Source organism: Rosa chinensis, chromosome 4 (assembly GCF_002994745.2).
Source record: "Rosa chinensis cultivar Old Blush chromosome 4, RchiOBHm-V2, whole genome shotgun sequence".
In the NCBI taxonomy this organism is placed as follows: domain Eukaryota; kingdom Viridiplantae; phylum Streptophyta; class Magnoliopsida; order Rosales; family Rosaceae; genus Rosa; species Rosa chinensis.
The window spans coordinates 18,885,864-18,902,293 of NC_037091.1; the positions used below are offsets into that span (position 1 = coordinate 18,885,864).

General features: G+C 41.5%; 1 protein-coding gene and 1 long non-coding RNA gene across 3 annotated transcripts in view; one reads left to right on the plus strand and one right to left on the minus strand.

Moving 5' to 3' along the window:
- Positions 1-2,309: 2,309 nt before the first annotated feature.
- LOC112196369 (loganic acid O-methyltransferase) overlaps positions 2,310-16,430 on the minus strand; it is a 69,187-nt gene continuing 55,066 nt past the window's right edge. For both annotated transcript variants that reach the window (XM_024336692.2, XM_024336693.2), the window contains exons 4-5: positions 3,152-3,389; positions 2,310-2,750 (exon numbers count right to left, since the gene is read on the minus strand). In XM_024336692.2, the coding sequence (XP_024192460.1) occupies positions 2,412-2,750; positions 3,152-3,389 (577 nt within the window). In that variant the 3' untranslated portion in view covers positions 2,310-2,411. The remainder of the gene's footprint in view (positions 2,751-3,151; positions 3,390-16,430) is intronic.
- On the plus strand, positions 3,691-4,360 carry LOC121053031. The gene is made up of 2 exons (XR_005810540.1): positions 3,691-3,784; positions 3,876-4,360. It is a non-coding gene; the product is annotated as an uncharacterized LOC121053031 (long non-coding RNA).

A 16,430-nucleotide genomic window follows, 5' to 3' on the forward strand; every position in this document is an offset into this window, starting at 1 on the left:
TTGATTTGTGAGGCTTAGAACATCTCTCTAAGTCAACACTCAGGATGATCAGGGCCACAAGCTAGTTCAAGGCCCAGGAGACCCAGCAACACCCAGAGCAGGCCCAAAGAGTAGGGTAAACCAAAGCCCTAGCCTAATGAGCCCACAAGTATCCTTCCAGCCAACAACCACTAGTTGCGTAGTCGCCGACGCTAGTCGAGGGAAACACCCCGCAGTTGCTGCCGACTTCATTACTGCCCAACACAGACGGGTGAACGTCGTCTTCCCTGCCATTTCGGATACCGACGCTCGCCATCCAGCCTGATCGCTGAGAGAGAAGCTTCCCCGTCGAACCATGACAATGGACAGACTCTGCTAGTTGCCATCCAGCAGGACAAGGCATCACCGTATCTGCAGGAGAAATGAAGCCTTCCTCGTCCCAATCCCTAGCTATCATCTCCGACCATCCAAAATCGCTACCCCAGCGCCGCCACCAAGATCAGGATCCTTTGCGTCTCCACAAAACCAGATCCGGTCACATCCCCGACCTAAAGCCGATCACGATCTAGCAAAGCCATCTGGACAACGCACCACACCATCGGTAGCCCAAACCAAATTGCCACCGTCGGCATAGAAGCCGCCGCAATCATCACCGCCAGTAGATATGTGAATCAGCCCACCGCTCTGCGCATGCCAACCACCAGTACAGTTCGTCGGATCGACATCACTGCCGATTGGAAATCTTCCACCAAACCAGATCCGGTTAACTATAACCCAATCACCATCAAATATAGCCAATACACATCCTCTAACAGAAGATAGAGTCTGACGAAAAGAATTGTCGCCGTCGCAACCCGAAGAGAGAAGCAGAAGAGTAGTTTTGTCGCCGCCTCTTTCCCAAGAAAGAGACTGGCGATATTTCTCTCGAGAGAGAGAGTCGGAGTCATTTTTTAACTTGTGTAATGATTAGTTAATATTATTAGTTGTTCTTCAAATATTACTATTATTGTTAATAACTTAATATTCAACATTATTTAACTAAATTCATTTTTACTGTGTAGTTTATACAGATTTAGTTTAGTAATTACAGATTTGCTCACCTAAGGGACAGTTTTAAGGGAGTGTGAGGGACAAATGCATCTTAACCACATGTATTAAATATAAAAGCAGAAATTATAATAACTTAAAACTGTGCATTTATTTTCAGCCGTCAGGTTCACTTGTCCCTCATAGTCCCTTAGGTGAGCAGGCCTTTTAGTAATTAATATTCTCACTGATTTTAAAGATAAATTTTATATTATATTTTTAATTATCTCATGTGAGTATGTCCTGGTCTCACATAAAAATTCACATTGATTTTTTTATCCTTTTAGTAATTAATATTCTCACTGATTTTAAAGATAAATTTTATATTATATTTTTATTTATCTCATGTGAGTATGTCCTGGTCTCACATAAAAATTCACATTGATTTTTTTATCAGTGTGGAGAGACCAAAGACCACCCCTCTCAAATGGGACAGAAATCCAATCTGTGAGTGTACGGTGGCTATTGAGCTTCCCACACGGATATTAATAACTATTAGAAATTATACTCACTTATTTGAATCAGCGTGTATAGTCAAATTAACGTGCAACAACTTTAATGACGATGATATAACCTCAATGTAAAATCTTTTCGTTCACAGCCCTCAACTTGAAGATTTGATTGTGGAAACTTTGGAAAAAATGATCTTAACTAATTAGTATCAATATGTGCACAAGAGTTGGAGATTTGATAATATATGACTAGGGCCACAGTTGGAGCAAACTCGATAGGTAAAAGTGATTTATCTACACACACACACACACACACACACACACACACATCAGGGCCCTTCTAGTGAGGGATCCCTTTTTTTGGTATTTTCTAGGGATAGGGCATTAGACCAACTTTTCGATCATATTTTCACATCTCAACCGTTCAGTTTTTAGGTCCTAATGTATAGATCACATCTGCAAATTTTCAGTCAATTTGATGATCGTTAAGGCATCCAAAACTGCAATTTACCATTATAAATACGAACGGTTCCAGTTCGACAGATTCGGTCCATTCGTGTAAATTGCAATTTGGATGCCTTAACGATCACCGATTTGGCTAAAAATTTGCAGAAGTGATATATACATTAGGACCTAAAAAATGAACGGTTGAGATGCCGAAATATAATCAAAAAGTTTGTATAATGCCTATCCCTATAAAAGACCAAAAAAAGGGATCCCTTATTGGAAGGGCCCTGTATGTGTGTGTGTGTATATATATCCATGACATTATTGATAACATACAAACTCTGCTTAAACTCAAATGTACACATTTATTCTCTTTTTATTCTCATGCATGTCGCAAAAGAAAAAACCAGATACATTGGTTTTCAAGATTGACCGAGTCTGTGCAAATCATTTTGCCTTGCGCTTAAGGACGACAAGAAAGTTAGTTCTCTTCCTTTGCTTAAAAATGGAGAGTTCTTTCTCCATTTTCTTGCCATACAAGTCGAAGAGCTCATCTGTGATTTCTTTTCCAAATTGCTGTTTGATGAGTCCCTCCAAGACGGCTCTTCCATGAGCTGCAAGTTGTTTTGCATTTAAGACAGCATCATCAGCTAAAACATGAGGTATTGTTTCCAATGTCTCTATGCTAAAAGATCCATTTTGTTCGACAACTGCTTCGAGTTCTTGGGGGCAGATGGAATACATTGGTATGTTGAATGAATCTAGTTTCTCTTCACTAATTACTCCCTGCATAAAAGAAAAGTAAACACACAGTACCGAAGAAAATATATCTTGTTAGATACTACCTACATATAGGCAAGAATAGTTGAGTATAGCAATTATAATACATAAAATATCCAGATTCTTTTACATGGTTTTCTGAGTTGTGGCATTACTTGGCTATTTATACATATGTGGAATTAAGGTTTACTTGGGTTAATTAGAATGCTTTTAATGTGTGTGATACAAGGTTATAATGCTAGTATAATTCAATTAAAGATGTTTCTTCTTCCATTTCATATATACAAAGATGTGTATTGCCCCTCAGACAAACTTTGTTCGCGTCTAATAAGCAGTTTTAGTATCATAATGAGCTAGCTATATACATAGTAGTAGAATGTTGAGCTTAGAGAGTTCAAATTTGTTACCTTTCCGACCATGTCGATGAGACAGGCTTCTATGACTTGTAAGGTCAAATACGCCACAGTAGGAGAAAGAGGGGTACCCTGTGGGTAGCCAGGAATGATAAGGACCAGTAGTCCTCCATACACAAGTTCTTCTGCCCTAGCATGCAGGAAAGAATTCATATTCTCAGAATATTGAGCTTTATATGCCCTTACTACTTCATCAGTCGAACCCAGGTAATGAATCCGGCCTTTATTCCAATCGGGTTTGCTGGTACAATTCTTGCATAATGGACTCTTGTCCTGGTCCATTTTTGGTGATTTTTAGTGTCGCAAACTGGATTAGGCCAAAATAAATTTAATTCGATTTTTCCTCCCTCACTGTCATAACCTAATTTGATGGTGACCACTGACTAATATACCACACTGCAACTCTTGTAATGATTTCCATGATCATTATTGAGTCTAGAATCTACAAGACACTTGATTCGAAGTTTCTATCACATCCTTGTAGACATCCTTGTAGATATGAGAAAAATATCGGAAGCTCGTAGAATAAGAAGCTTACAATTTCTCCACGGGTGAAACAGACCAAACTTCCAATCTCTCCGATGGGACCAAACTTTTCTCAAGTACCTAATACAATCTCTCCGATGGGTATGTTCATTAAATTAGGCTCTCAAGTACCTAGTTTGGTCTATCTATGTTTATGGATGGTCTATCTAATTTAACCCATCCACGTATCTAGTCGGTGTTAGATAGACCAAACGTTTCCATTGCGCCGGTATCCGTCCAAATCCAGTTCTCTTGTTCTTTAAATACCTCCTCTCGCTCAAGTCATCAAACTCAGAAGCAAAGTTCCTATTCCTATTATCAGAAACAATGTTCTCCTCGGATACAATCCACAAGCCAATGAGCTTCATAAAAAACGACAAGGAAAAACAGAAGGTGGCCGGTGAAATTGCTTCTTCATCATCGGCGGTGGCGGCCAATAGTGAACATGGAGAGAAGTAGCAGCAGCAGCAGCTAGAGAGCAAGAGTATGCTGCCATCAATGTTTTGAAACGCTGAGGCGTACCCCAAGGCGTTTTCGGAACAGCCTCACTAAGGAGTAAGCCTTACGGCATAAAAGATATATGTATATATTTATATATAGAACATTATGTTTTAGAGAAACTGAAATTGAGAGGAATTTGCTGTGTCTTCTTATTGATAATAGGGGCCTCTTTATATAGAGGATTACAATGTGTAAAATCTCAATCATACAAGGAAAGTAATCTTACATTGAATAGGAATCTAGATCCTTCTAATGTAACCCTATTACCACTAGGTCAAGTAACCTAGAGTTTGAGCTTGACACATAATCTGAATTTCCTTAAACACTCCCCCTTGTGTCGCCCAAACGTGGTGCTTCTCTCGTTGCCTCATTAAAAACCTTGCCGAGTAACAAAACCCAGTGGGACAAAAATAACCTCGGTCGAAGGGGAAAAAGAGCACAACACACCCTTCACGTTTCGAGACTATACATGCAGACATCTCCCCCTGATGTCTGCATCTCCCCCTGATAACTACTGTCATGGGAGTTCAGATAGCTTCCGCAAATGATGTTACCAACATGTTTCTCGAAAGTGAAATTTAGGCAATGACTTAGTGAGCAAGTCTGCCACACTGTCCTTAGATTGAACCTAGTTCACTTTGATCTTGAGGAGAGTTCGTTGTTGCTTATCATCCTTGGTGATGTCGCTTTTGATGTAGCCCAGCTTCATTTGTTCAAAACAAGTAGCATTGTCCTAAATGCTTGTAGGCTCATCTGTGGTAGGCTTTAAACCACAATTGTTCGAACATGCGTAATTATGGATCCAATCCATATATATTCACGAACCTCTTCGTGAAGAGCAATGATCTCTGCATGGTTCGATGATATAGCGACTATGGTCTGTTCTGTAGACCTCTAAGATATCATAGTCTTTACCCATGGTGAACACTTAACCAATTTGGAAAGACATTTGTGTGGGTCAGAGAGATACCCAACATCAGCAAAACCTTCCAAAACACTTATGTCGTTTTGGGGTGGGGATAGTGGACGCAGGCTAGTGTTGGCGGCGTTCCTGGTGTGTGATGGGTCTGAATCCATCGTCTCTCTGTAGGGATAAAGCATGCCCATATCAGTCGTACATCTAGTATCGAAAGATATCTTTTACACCAATTCAATGGTGTCGCGTTGGCGCAGAGCTATATCTAGCTAACAAGCTTACTGCAAATGAGATGTCCGGTCTTGTGCATTTAGCTAAGTACAATAATGCGCCTATTGTACTTAAGTAAGGCACTCTTGCCTCTAGCACATCTTCGTCATCATCCTTCGAACGAAGAAAATCCTTTTCAGGATCAAGACTATGGACGATCATAGGGGTGCTTGAAGGTTTGTCCTTGTCAAAATGCCTAAGCATCTATCAATACGATGCTCAAGTTCCAAACCGAGACATAATCGTGTTCTCCCAAAATTCTTCATCTCAAACTCGGATTTGAAGTGTTTAGCGGTTTCCCTTAACTCTTTAAGGGCTTCCAATGAAGATCATGTCCAACATGAACCGCGATAGAATCCGAAACTTGTTACGAAAAACGCATGGGCATATCCCTTCCCAATCAAGTAGTCATCTGAGAAAGCGTTTTAACCTCTTTGTAAAACGCGCTCCGTGGTCTAGAGCCACTTGACTTGGGTAAATGAAGTTCACCATGAACCTTCATGTATATTTCGTATCTAGATCCCTATAGAGATACGTAGTGACCACATTTGTAAGCTGCATGATCAGTTGTTTGGAAACTACCAAACTGACAGGGTAGTGGAGTGCAATGACATCCATTACGAGAGAATATGTCTCATCGTAGTCGATTCCAGAGCGTTTTGTGAGAAGCCTTGCGCCATAAGGCGAGATTGCCATCTCTTTTTCTCATCACGCTTTCTAACGAAGACCCATTAGTTAATAGGTTTTATCTTAGGAGGTGTTGGCATCACTAGCTCAAAAACCTTCCTCTTCGTTAGAGAATCCAACTAAAAAGGATCGCATCTTTCCATTTAGGTCAAATCTCTCTACGTTGGCATTCATTCATCAACGGAGCGTGGTTCGATATCATCGGACTCAACAAACTCATGCGCAACGCAACTACATCAACAATTATGATGGAGTTTCTATCCCACGTCTCATGTACACTAGTGTAATTTTCATAGAGCTCTATATTCTCAGGAATATGTTCTGACGTTGAGGCGTCTCCCAATGATAACCATAACCCGGAAGATACTCATAAGACGGATTTTGAGTGTCGATGATCAAAGGATTGAAATGTACCAAAGTATCCTTCGAACTCACGGGCCTCCCACGCATCCTAGCTGGGGCCATGGCCTGTAATGCCAGAGTGCCACTCTCTTTGGTGTTGGCACCATTCCTACTTCCGTGTAGGGTGGCGCTACGTCCTCTCGTAAGGACGTACTTCCTTGCATGCATTTTGCAGCATATTTGTGTGATCTCGTCACTTTAGTAGGGATCGAGATGAGACATAGTGGGGACAAACCACGATAATTCCTGCCGTTCCTGCTGAACATCTGTGTTCTTATCTCCCCCTAATGATAGGAAGACTGTCTCATCAAAGTGGCATCCGCAAATCTAGCAGTAAGGAGATCGCCTAGCAAGGGCATGAAGTGGCGGACGATTGTTGGAGTCTCAAATCCAACGTAGTTGCCTATTCGTCTGTGAGGACCCATCATAGAGCGCTGTGGCGGCACAATGGGCACATAAATGGCACACTCAAATATGCGTAAATACGATACTTGTACCTAGTCACTAGCTGTAACGCAGAGGTACATTGAGTGGCGGTGGGTCGTAGACGAATTAGCATATCTGCATGCGATATTGCATCACCCCAAGCGGATGTAAGGAGATTGGTGCGCATTACCAATGTCCAGACTACCATCGTAGTCGTTTCCGCGAGACCATTTGGGTGTGTTCATGAGAATATGATGTCCAACACCAGTCCCATTGCAATATCCATCGAAAGTCTTCGATGTAAACTCTCTAGCAATGTCAAATCCAATTGACTGAATAGGATGATCTGGGGAGTGAGCCTGTTGTTATATGTTATGTGCTAGGAGTGTAAAATAAGCAGCTTTTACAGGTGGACAATGGCACAACACGTGACCAGCGTGTTTGCATGTCAACCAACATCATGAGATATTTAAACGTCCGCAGGTTGGTTGAATCAGTCCACAGAATCCCTACGGATTCTATGTAAGAACAGAATGAGTATTGTCATATTCTTTGCATAGGACGATCTCAGTCCTAACTTCCCTTAAGGAACGGGCTTTGCAAAATGAGCGAGGTGCCTTAGAAGCAACTAATGAGGAGTTCGGTTGGGCATGAGCGTCTATAGCGCTATTATAAGCAAAATGTGTGACTACATCACCCATCATGGCTTTGGAACCATGGAAAGTGGCATCCATGGCGGCATGGCCATGGTTGGCGCCATTTATGGCGTTGTCACAAAGGACTTTCGTGGCCCTACGGCGGCTAAGGACAGCGGCAGCGCCAAATGCGGCGGTAGCGGCGGTCACACTAAGTCCGGGAATCAATTTTTGGTTCTTGCTTTGTTCCGCTCAAAAGAATGGATGTCCGTGTGAAGTCTTTAGTAGACGGATCATCATATCATGACTAGGATGATCTATCATGTCATGACAAAGCCAATATGTGTCTAAATCCAAGAGATCTTCTCTTATAACTTTATTAGATTTAATAGCTCGAATAGTGACATAGAGTACACTAGAGAGACACATAAACTTCTCTAAGATGCGCTTTTGTTAGCAATCATTAGAGGTATTGCAAAGGAACTCATTTCCATTCTCTACATGCTTTTTCGCATGGAATTCGTTGGCTATTCATAGGTGCGATTTGCCCTAGGAGCATAGAGAGTTTTGCGACATTAATCAAGGTGCCTTTTGGCAAGGGGAACTTGGGTTATCCCATGTCCTTGAATCAATACTGATGGCCCAGCCATCGTAGTCACAAAGTCATATGCTCAGAATCAAAATGGAGTCATAATGAAAAGGACTCGAAATTTTATTCATAAGCCAACGGAGTACATCATTGTCTCTGAACCGTTAGGAGAATCTAACCCAAATGCTGGCTAATGCAAAATGGCAATTGCCTATTAGATCTCTTGGAAAAATAAAGACTTAAACAGATTGGCGATCTATTGATCCCAGCCAAATTTGTAGTCTTCAACCCTTCACTCTAGATCATCTTCCTGATCTTCTTGTTCCACATAGTGAGCTTCTCTTGCTTCACAATATGCTTTGTAGGAGGTGACAAGTTCTTCACGAGCTTTACAAATGTGTGCCCAATGATCAGACACTCCACATCGAGAACATACATCTCTTTACTCAAACTCCATTGATTGAGGCGCTTTGAAAGTGTCATTTAGATGGCTCTTAGAGTTGGTGGCGCTATCAACATGGCCAGAGGCGTTGCCTCCCTCTCTCTTTCCACGTTGACCTCTTCGGTTCCGTGTTCGCCTATATTGGCGGTTACCTTCCCAAGTAGAGCGATTATATGGACTAGAACGTCCAGAGGTATCCCTAAGGTTAGGGTTTCGCTCTTGGCACCTTCTCTTAGGGGCACGACTATAATTGGATTCCGGAATATGTTCTATTTCCACGGATCTCGAATTATAGTTCTTCACAAGGATGTTGTCATGATTTTCAGCAACATTCATAGCTCCAATGAGCTCATGAAATCTTGTGATCCGTCCTGCAGTAACATCGATTCGATAGTTCTTAGCAACCATCAATGCAAAGACGGGGAAGGTAGAGAGAGTCTTCTCAATCAACATCGCATCTGTGATCTCTTTACCACAGAATTCCATTAAGGATTTAATGCGAAGTGCTTCTGAGTTATAGTCAAGAACTGACTTGAAATCACAGAAGCAGAGGCTATGCCATCTCACTTCTAGGTTAGGAAGCAGGGAGTCACGGACGTTGCCAAATCTTTCTTCGAGTGAGACCCACAGCCTTCTGGGGTCTTCTTCATTCATACACTCATACTGGAGCGAATCATCCATATGACGAGTCATTAGGATGATGGCTTTCGCCTTATTTGCCTCTAAGGCTACTCTATTTGCTTCCAAAGCTTGAGCTTGCTCAACAGTTAGCACGTTCTGGCTAGAATTGAGAATCATATCCAAGATTCCATCGGCCTTGAGATGCTGGCAGATATTACGAACCCACCTGTGATATCCAGAGCCAGTTGTTCCCAATGGAGCGAAGTCCAGTTTGTTCAGGTTATTCATCCTGAAAGAGAACAAGAAATTAGGGTTAGTTTCGGAGCGAAAAACGCTACCACGAAAACAATCGAAATTTCTGAGCGTAGTCGCTTCCAAGAAATTTAGGGATTTCTGAGCGTCGTCGCGTCCAAGAAATCCGATTCCAAGAGGAATTGGATTAGATCGAAACAATGATGTGTTTGTGGTCGATCATAACATCTCAACAAACTCTAAGTTTGGAGGACTCTACAAGCTCCAAGCTTAGAGTGAGCACGAACCCCCACAGTTTGGCTATTGGTCTTCCCTATGAAGAAGAAAGGGGGGAAGAAGAAAGGAGGTTGCAAGTCCCCGAGAAAAGAAGAGAAAAAAAATAAAAACTTCAAAAACGGGAACTTTTAGAAAAGTTTACCTTTTAGAATTGCAGAGCGATTGATGCGAGGGCGCGAGCATTTGCAGGGGGTCGTGGGATTGCGAGCGTTTGCAGGGATCGCGGGGATTCTGAGACGTGGGATAGCGGAGTCGCGGGAGACTTGTGGTGTCCGCGAGGTCGCGGACGAGTTATTGTGCCGCGGGGAAAGTCGAGTGGTCGTGGGGAAAGGCGAGTTGTCGAGGTCGCAGTCACGGTCACTGGGAAAGGCGAGTTGTCTCAAGCGCGGGGTTGCGAGGTAGCGAGGCCGCAAGGTTGAGTGTGAGTGAGAGCAGGCGAGCGCTCGCCGGCGCTGCAAGGGCAGCGAGGCCGCTGCGGGGATACTGCAGGTCGCTACTGGGATGCTGCGGGGCCGCTAGGAGGATGCGGCGGGGATCGCGAGGTCGCGGTCATGGGAGAGGCGAGCTGTCACTGGAGAAGACGAGTCGCACACGAGGGCAGAAGGCAAGCAGGGCTTGCAGGCGCTGCAGGGACAGCGAGGCTAACCTGGTAGGGTTAGCGATGAGTTGCGAGACGGGGGCTGTGGGGGCAGCAATAGTGCATGCAAGGCTAATCCGGTGGAGCTTGATCAATTTATGGGGTTTTAGTTTCTAAAGCAAGGGTTAGGGCTAGTGCTGATAACGTGTTTTAGAGAAACTAAAATTGAGAGGAATTTGCTGTGTCTTCTCATTGATAATATGGGCCTCTTTATATAGAGGATTACAATGTGTAGAATCTCAATCATACAAGGAAAGTAATCTTACATTGAATAGAAATCTAGATCATTCTAATGTAACCCTATTACTACTAGGTCAAGTAACCTAGAGTTTGGGCCAGACACATAATATGGATTTCCTTAAACACATTAATAATATAGAAAATAATTATTGATTATCACTAATGAAAGGTTTGTGATGATTTTTATTAATTCAGAATGGTGTATATAACTATATCTATTAGTTTCAAATATGAGATGATTGTATACGAGTACGAGCAGAAGATAAACTAAAATTGCTGTCTAAGATAAAGATGAAAACTAAAACTCTTAGTTCACATTTAAATTGAAGAACAATCCTTATCATCAGAAGATGAAGATAAGGTTGTTAGTTTAACATGACTAATAGTAAACCACGCTTCAGTTTTTGAAGGAGGGACGTATGCTCCATCTTTTCACCCCTTCCCATTCTGATCCCATCCTGTACATCAGCTTCGATCAAGAACTGAGCTAGTTTCCTTTCCCATCAGTCCATCACCACAGTATACCCCAAGTTGCGAACCCAGAAGTTGTTTTCTTAAAACAAAACAAGACCGTGAGTTTTGGAGTCGCGAAACAGGTTTGAGTAGGACTAGCACATGCGGTTTTACTCAATAAAAAGGGGGGGGGGGGGGGGGGGGAAACACAGCGCGTACCCCTTGATCCTGATTTTTACGCCTTCTGCGCCTTCAAAGAATCCTGAGCTCGTTTTCTGCGCCTTCACGCCTAGCTATCAAAACTCACTCATTTTTGTTGCTGATTTGCGCTTTTAACGCCTCAGGACGCGCCTGAGGCGCGCTTTTTAACACATTGGCTGCCATTGCCAAGGTTTGTGCCGGAGATCGATGGGGTTCACTGTTTCGAAACCATTGTTCTTCACTGATGATCAGATTCAACTGTCTCTCTCTCTCGATCTCTTTCACCATCTATGTATACTTGTAATCAAAGTGTTTGTTCTTGTCATGCTTGTGGAATAAAGAAAATCTTAATACAAAATAATATACTTGGCTTGTGTTCATCAAGTTTTAGATTGCATATAGCAAGCTCGATCATATTAGAGAAATTGTATATGGAAAACGAAATCCGATCCTTAATTAGTAGCATTGTTCCACTCAATCCAGTCCCATCCGTCGCCGGAACCCTCTATTTCAGATACTTGCGATAATCTTTCCACCTCTTGTACTCAACGAGTCGAACGACATAGTTTTGGGATGGTCCTACAAAGATTGGCGCCGAGCTTCCGTTGATTTGGCGGGAAAAGCCCAATAAGGCCCATTAAGGCTCTTTTCACAACTCTCAAGCCCATTTTCTGGAACGCTCCACTTAACTATCAGCCCATTAAGGTTCTTTTCTCAGGCCTAATTAGTAGACTATAGAGCAGGCCCAGTCTAACTTTTCCAAGGTGAAACGCACCGTTCCAAGGTCTCGCTCGGCCCAATGAGACTCTTTTCTCAAGCCCAATTTTCTGACTATAGACAAGGCCCAGAGCCCCAGACCAACACTGTTAAAGTGAAACGCACCGTTTTAACGGCTGTACCATTACATACTTCATCTATAACGCTAAACTCTAGACTGTAGCTTTGTGGTTTGTACAATGGCGCAAACCAGAACCCAAACCTTACTCTTTTCAATTCCTAAAATACCCTTACCAGTATGAAAGCTCTTGTTCATTTCCCGCCAAAGTACAAAGAAGCTTTCTCATACCCTTGCTAGTGTAGGCTGTGTACGTAGCATTGTTTCTTAGCTAGTGATTGCAAAGAAACAATTCTAGACAATTGTTGTCGGCAAAAGTTATTCTCAATATATATTAATTTGCCACAAAAAATCGTCACATTGCTTTACTCTCTCATTCCATTGCTTTACTCTCTTTTTGTTGTTTCTCCAGTCAAAGCTGTCTATAAATTCACACATTGTCATGAGAAGGCCAAAAATTGTCTCCAGAAAAAATTGTCTCCACATGGAAGTCAAATACCGAAAATAACCCTGGCCAACCAGATATGGAAAAATCAACAAGATTTTGGGGTTTGGAGTTTATTTTTTATTTTTCCATATCTGGTTGGCTAGGGTTATTTTCAATATTTGACTTCCATGTAGGTCTCATTTTTGCTGAGTTGGAATGCCACATCAGCAATTAATGTCTAAAATTGACGGAATCCCGACAGATGGACCTATTGGACGAGAATATGATATTGCAGGGATGTTTTTGATGAATGTTGGCCAAATAGCCACCCTCAAGTATAAGGGGTACAAGTAATAGTATAAGGATTTAAGAAAGGTTGTCGAACTCACGAGGATTGGATTCCTTTCACTAGCTAGGATGTGAACCTAAGGAGAGCTAGAATATGCAAATGTACAATCACAAACCTAAATTCATAAGGAAATCTAGGCTCATGGTGAGTATGTGTAAGATGGAATAGTGATTTGATTTTGGTTTTTGAAGATAGTTTTGAATTGAAAACAACTAGATGCTCAAATGTAAACTAAATTACTCTAAACTAAACTAGTGATCAAATAGATGAAAGTTAGGATTTAGATTATCTACCACTAACCTCCCTTGCAAGTATTGATGCATTTCAATATGAATGATGCTAAATTAATTAACCAATTTCTCTCCTTGCATCCATCTCGGGTATGACAAGAGACATGCTCCTTTTGTGATATCAAGCAACCCCTCTCGGGTGTAGTACTTAACTACTTAAGTCATGCATTTCAATCGGGTTGGGTATCTAGTGCATTACCCTAAGTGCATAAAGTTTGGAGATGAAGAAATCATACAAACCAACCAAGCTTATCTCTAAGTGATTGTAATTCACAACCCCTACATGCACACCTAGTGTGCTTTCATGCTTTAACATTCAAAGGTTACCAATCTCTAAACATTATATCATGACATAGCAAACACACATACTCAAAGTGGTAAAGTCTAAGCATATGCATTCAACTCTTGAACTAGCATGCAGGCATGTTAAAGAAAATTGCATAACATCATATTATAGCATCAAACCGTACAAGATTGGCTAGGGCTTTCAACCCTAGCCCCAACAAAGTAACTACTCACTCATATTCATACAAATTAACATCAAATCTAAAATACATCAAGGAAAATAAAGGAGTTTAAGGAAAGAGTAAACTAGCTGAAGCTTGCCAAATTGATGACTAGCTTCTCCATGATTTTTCTCCTTCAATGCCCTTAGATCCTCCTTGATGGTGGAATGAATAGATTATGAACTTGTTGATGTTGATAATGAATGGAATAGTGATGGAGATATGATGCTTTTTTGGCTAATTTTGAGTGGTAGTGATGGAGTTTATGGTGGTGGTGATAGAGTTTATGGTGGTGGAAGATGGTAGTTGTAGTGGTGGTGATGGAGGAGATGGAGTAGTAAGGGGAGTATGGATATTATGGATTTGGATTTTGGGAGGTGGATATAGAGGTTTTATGAAGGAGATGAAGAGAGAAAGAAGATGTAATGGGGTGGAATGGGTGATGCCTCAAGAGTGTGATGAATTGATGCTTATATAGAGAAGAGAGAGAGAAGTAAAATGATGAATCAAAGCAAAATGGAGCAGCTTAAGCATTGTAAGAAGCATGGAGGTGGAGTATGAGAGTGGTAATAGATCCTAAAAATAAGGGAAAATAGTATGGAAGAGATAGAGTAAAAAGAGGAAAGTAATGATGTGCTATTATGAGAGTAGAGTAGAAAAAATATGGCTAAGGGAGAAGAGAGGAGCAGCTAGCTCTCTTTATTATGCATGGGAAGCATGAAAATGAAGAGTGTTGGAGTGGTTTTGGATCACCAAAGTCAAGGTGACAAGCATGGGAGAGAAAGTGTGCAAAAGATGCCTATTATCATAGATAATAGGCCAAACTGCACAAGAAATCCGTCCAAAGAAGGTTCTAGGCCAAACTACCATGTTTTGACTTTGTTTTATGCTTCTGAAGATTCCTTCAATTGAATCTCCATCAAGATTTTGGAATTGGCCTTCGACTTCTTCATACCAAATGATCCTTAATAAGTGTAGATCATCCTGGTAAAATTTTAGAGCTTATTTCAACGTGGTTTGGCAGAAAATGTTGCCGGAATCAGTACAGGTCAGGTTTTACGGTTTTAGTCAGAAATTTAGACCGATCTTTTGAAGGCCTTACGCTCTGAACTAGCTCTTTTACTCTTCATAAGAAATGATCCTTAGTATGTTTAGAATAGATATGGAAAGTTTTAACTCATTTGGAGTTCTTTTGGTCTGGCTGCTGCCCCTCCTTTCTTGTCTAGCTTGCTTTCTCCTAGCCGGAGAAGGAAAATGTGCTAAAGTTGACTTTTTAGTGCATTTCCATACTTCTCCATCATTTCCTAGCTTGATAAGGAAAACATAATAAATATATATAAATAAACACAAAGGTTAAGCAAAAGTACAAGATTATAGGAATAATCGAATTGGATTAGTCAACATTAAATTGGACTTTAGAACAAGTCATTTCCATGTTTTAGAGCACAAATATGTATATGAATTTTGATCCAACAATGAAATTGAAAGTCGAGGGACTGAATCGATGTTGGAACGATATCACAGGGTACTAGATAGTATTTAGCCCTTTTTTTATTGATCATTCTTTGAAGCAAATTCTTCAAAATGTTGAGACTTCGGGGAGGCTGGTCAAGTGGGCTATCAAGTTATGTGAGTTTGGCATTCATTATAAGCCCACAAAGTCTATAAAGACTCAAGCAGCAGCACACTTTATCTTTGAGTTCATCCCGCTCGAGGGTGACGAGTTCTAAGTGGAGACTAGGGGTCATCATTTGGCCCGCGGGCCTAAAAGCCCATGGGCGCCCGTCTGACCCATTGGGCAAAAACCCGGCCCGACCCACTGAAAAACCCATCTCGGCCCTGCCCATTGGGCACGAGGTAGGGTTAGGGCGGAGGGTTCAAAGCCCAGGCTCGGCCCAGCCCTAGAAGCCCATTGAATTTTTGTATTAATATTTTTTATATAGTTATATTGAACTAATTATTGCATTAGGCCATATGTTCTTTTAATTTTATATTTTATTTTGTTCAATCATAAACATATCATAATTTTTTGTATTTTTTTTTTAACAAAATAATATGACATATAAATATGATGAGTTCGGCCCTGCCCACCCAAAAAAGCCCGGCCCGGCCTGGCTAGGCTCTGGGCTTTGATTTTTAAGAGAAGCCCAGCCTGGCTCGAAAAATTAATTTTAGGCTGGGCTGCCCATTGACGAGCCCTAGTGGAGACCCACCTGCCACTACCAAACAACAAGTACAGTGCACCGGCCGCCGACTGTTTCAGTGATGAGTATAATAAACTTTTGGCAGAGATCCCAATTACCTAATATAAGGTTAATTTTACTTTTTGACGGGGGAATTTTTGTGTGAGGAATTTTATTATTTTATTTGGTTACAGAGAGGATGAAAAAAAAAAAAAAAAAACCGCTCCATAGTAGGACAGATGTCAAAACCGTTGTATAAAACCGATAGAGAAAGAAAAATAAAAACCATTATCAATTTCCTCTCAATTTTACTCTCATCGCCAAACCATGGTAGGCAGGAAAGCAGGAAAACGCAAAACCCTACCCTCCGTCGTAGGCGGCAGGATCTATAGCAAGGCTGGGGCTGAGCAGAGTAGGAAGAATGCCCAGAAATCTGGTATGTTTTTGATTTTCAATTCAGCCATTCGTGTTCTTTTAGCTTTTCAGTAATATCATCCAATATTACCACCAATAGGGAGCAAGCTCAACACGACTATCATAGATGAAAACAGCACGCCTTCTTCTACCAAAAACTCCATGGTTCAGACCTCTAACTCCGGCCAGAACCACC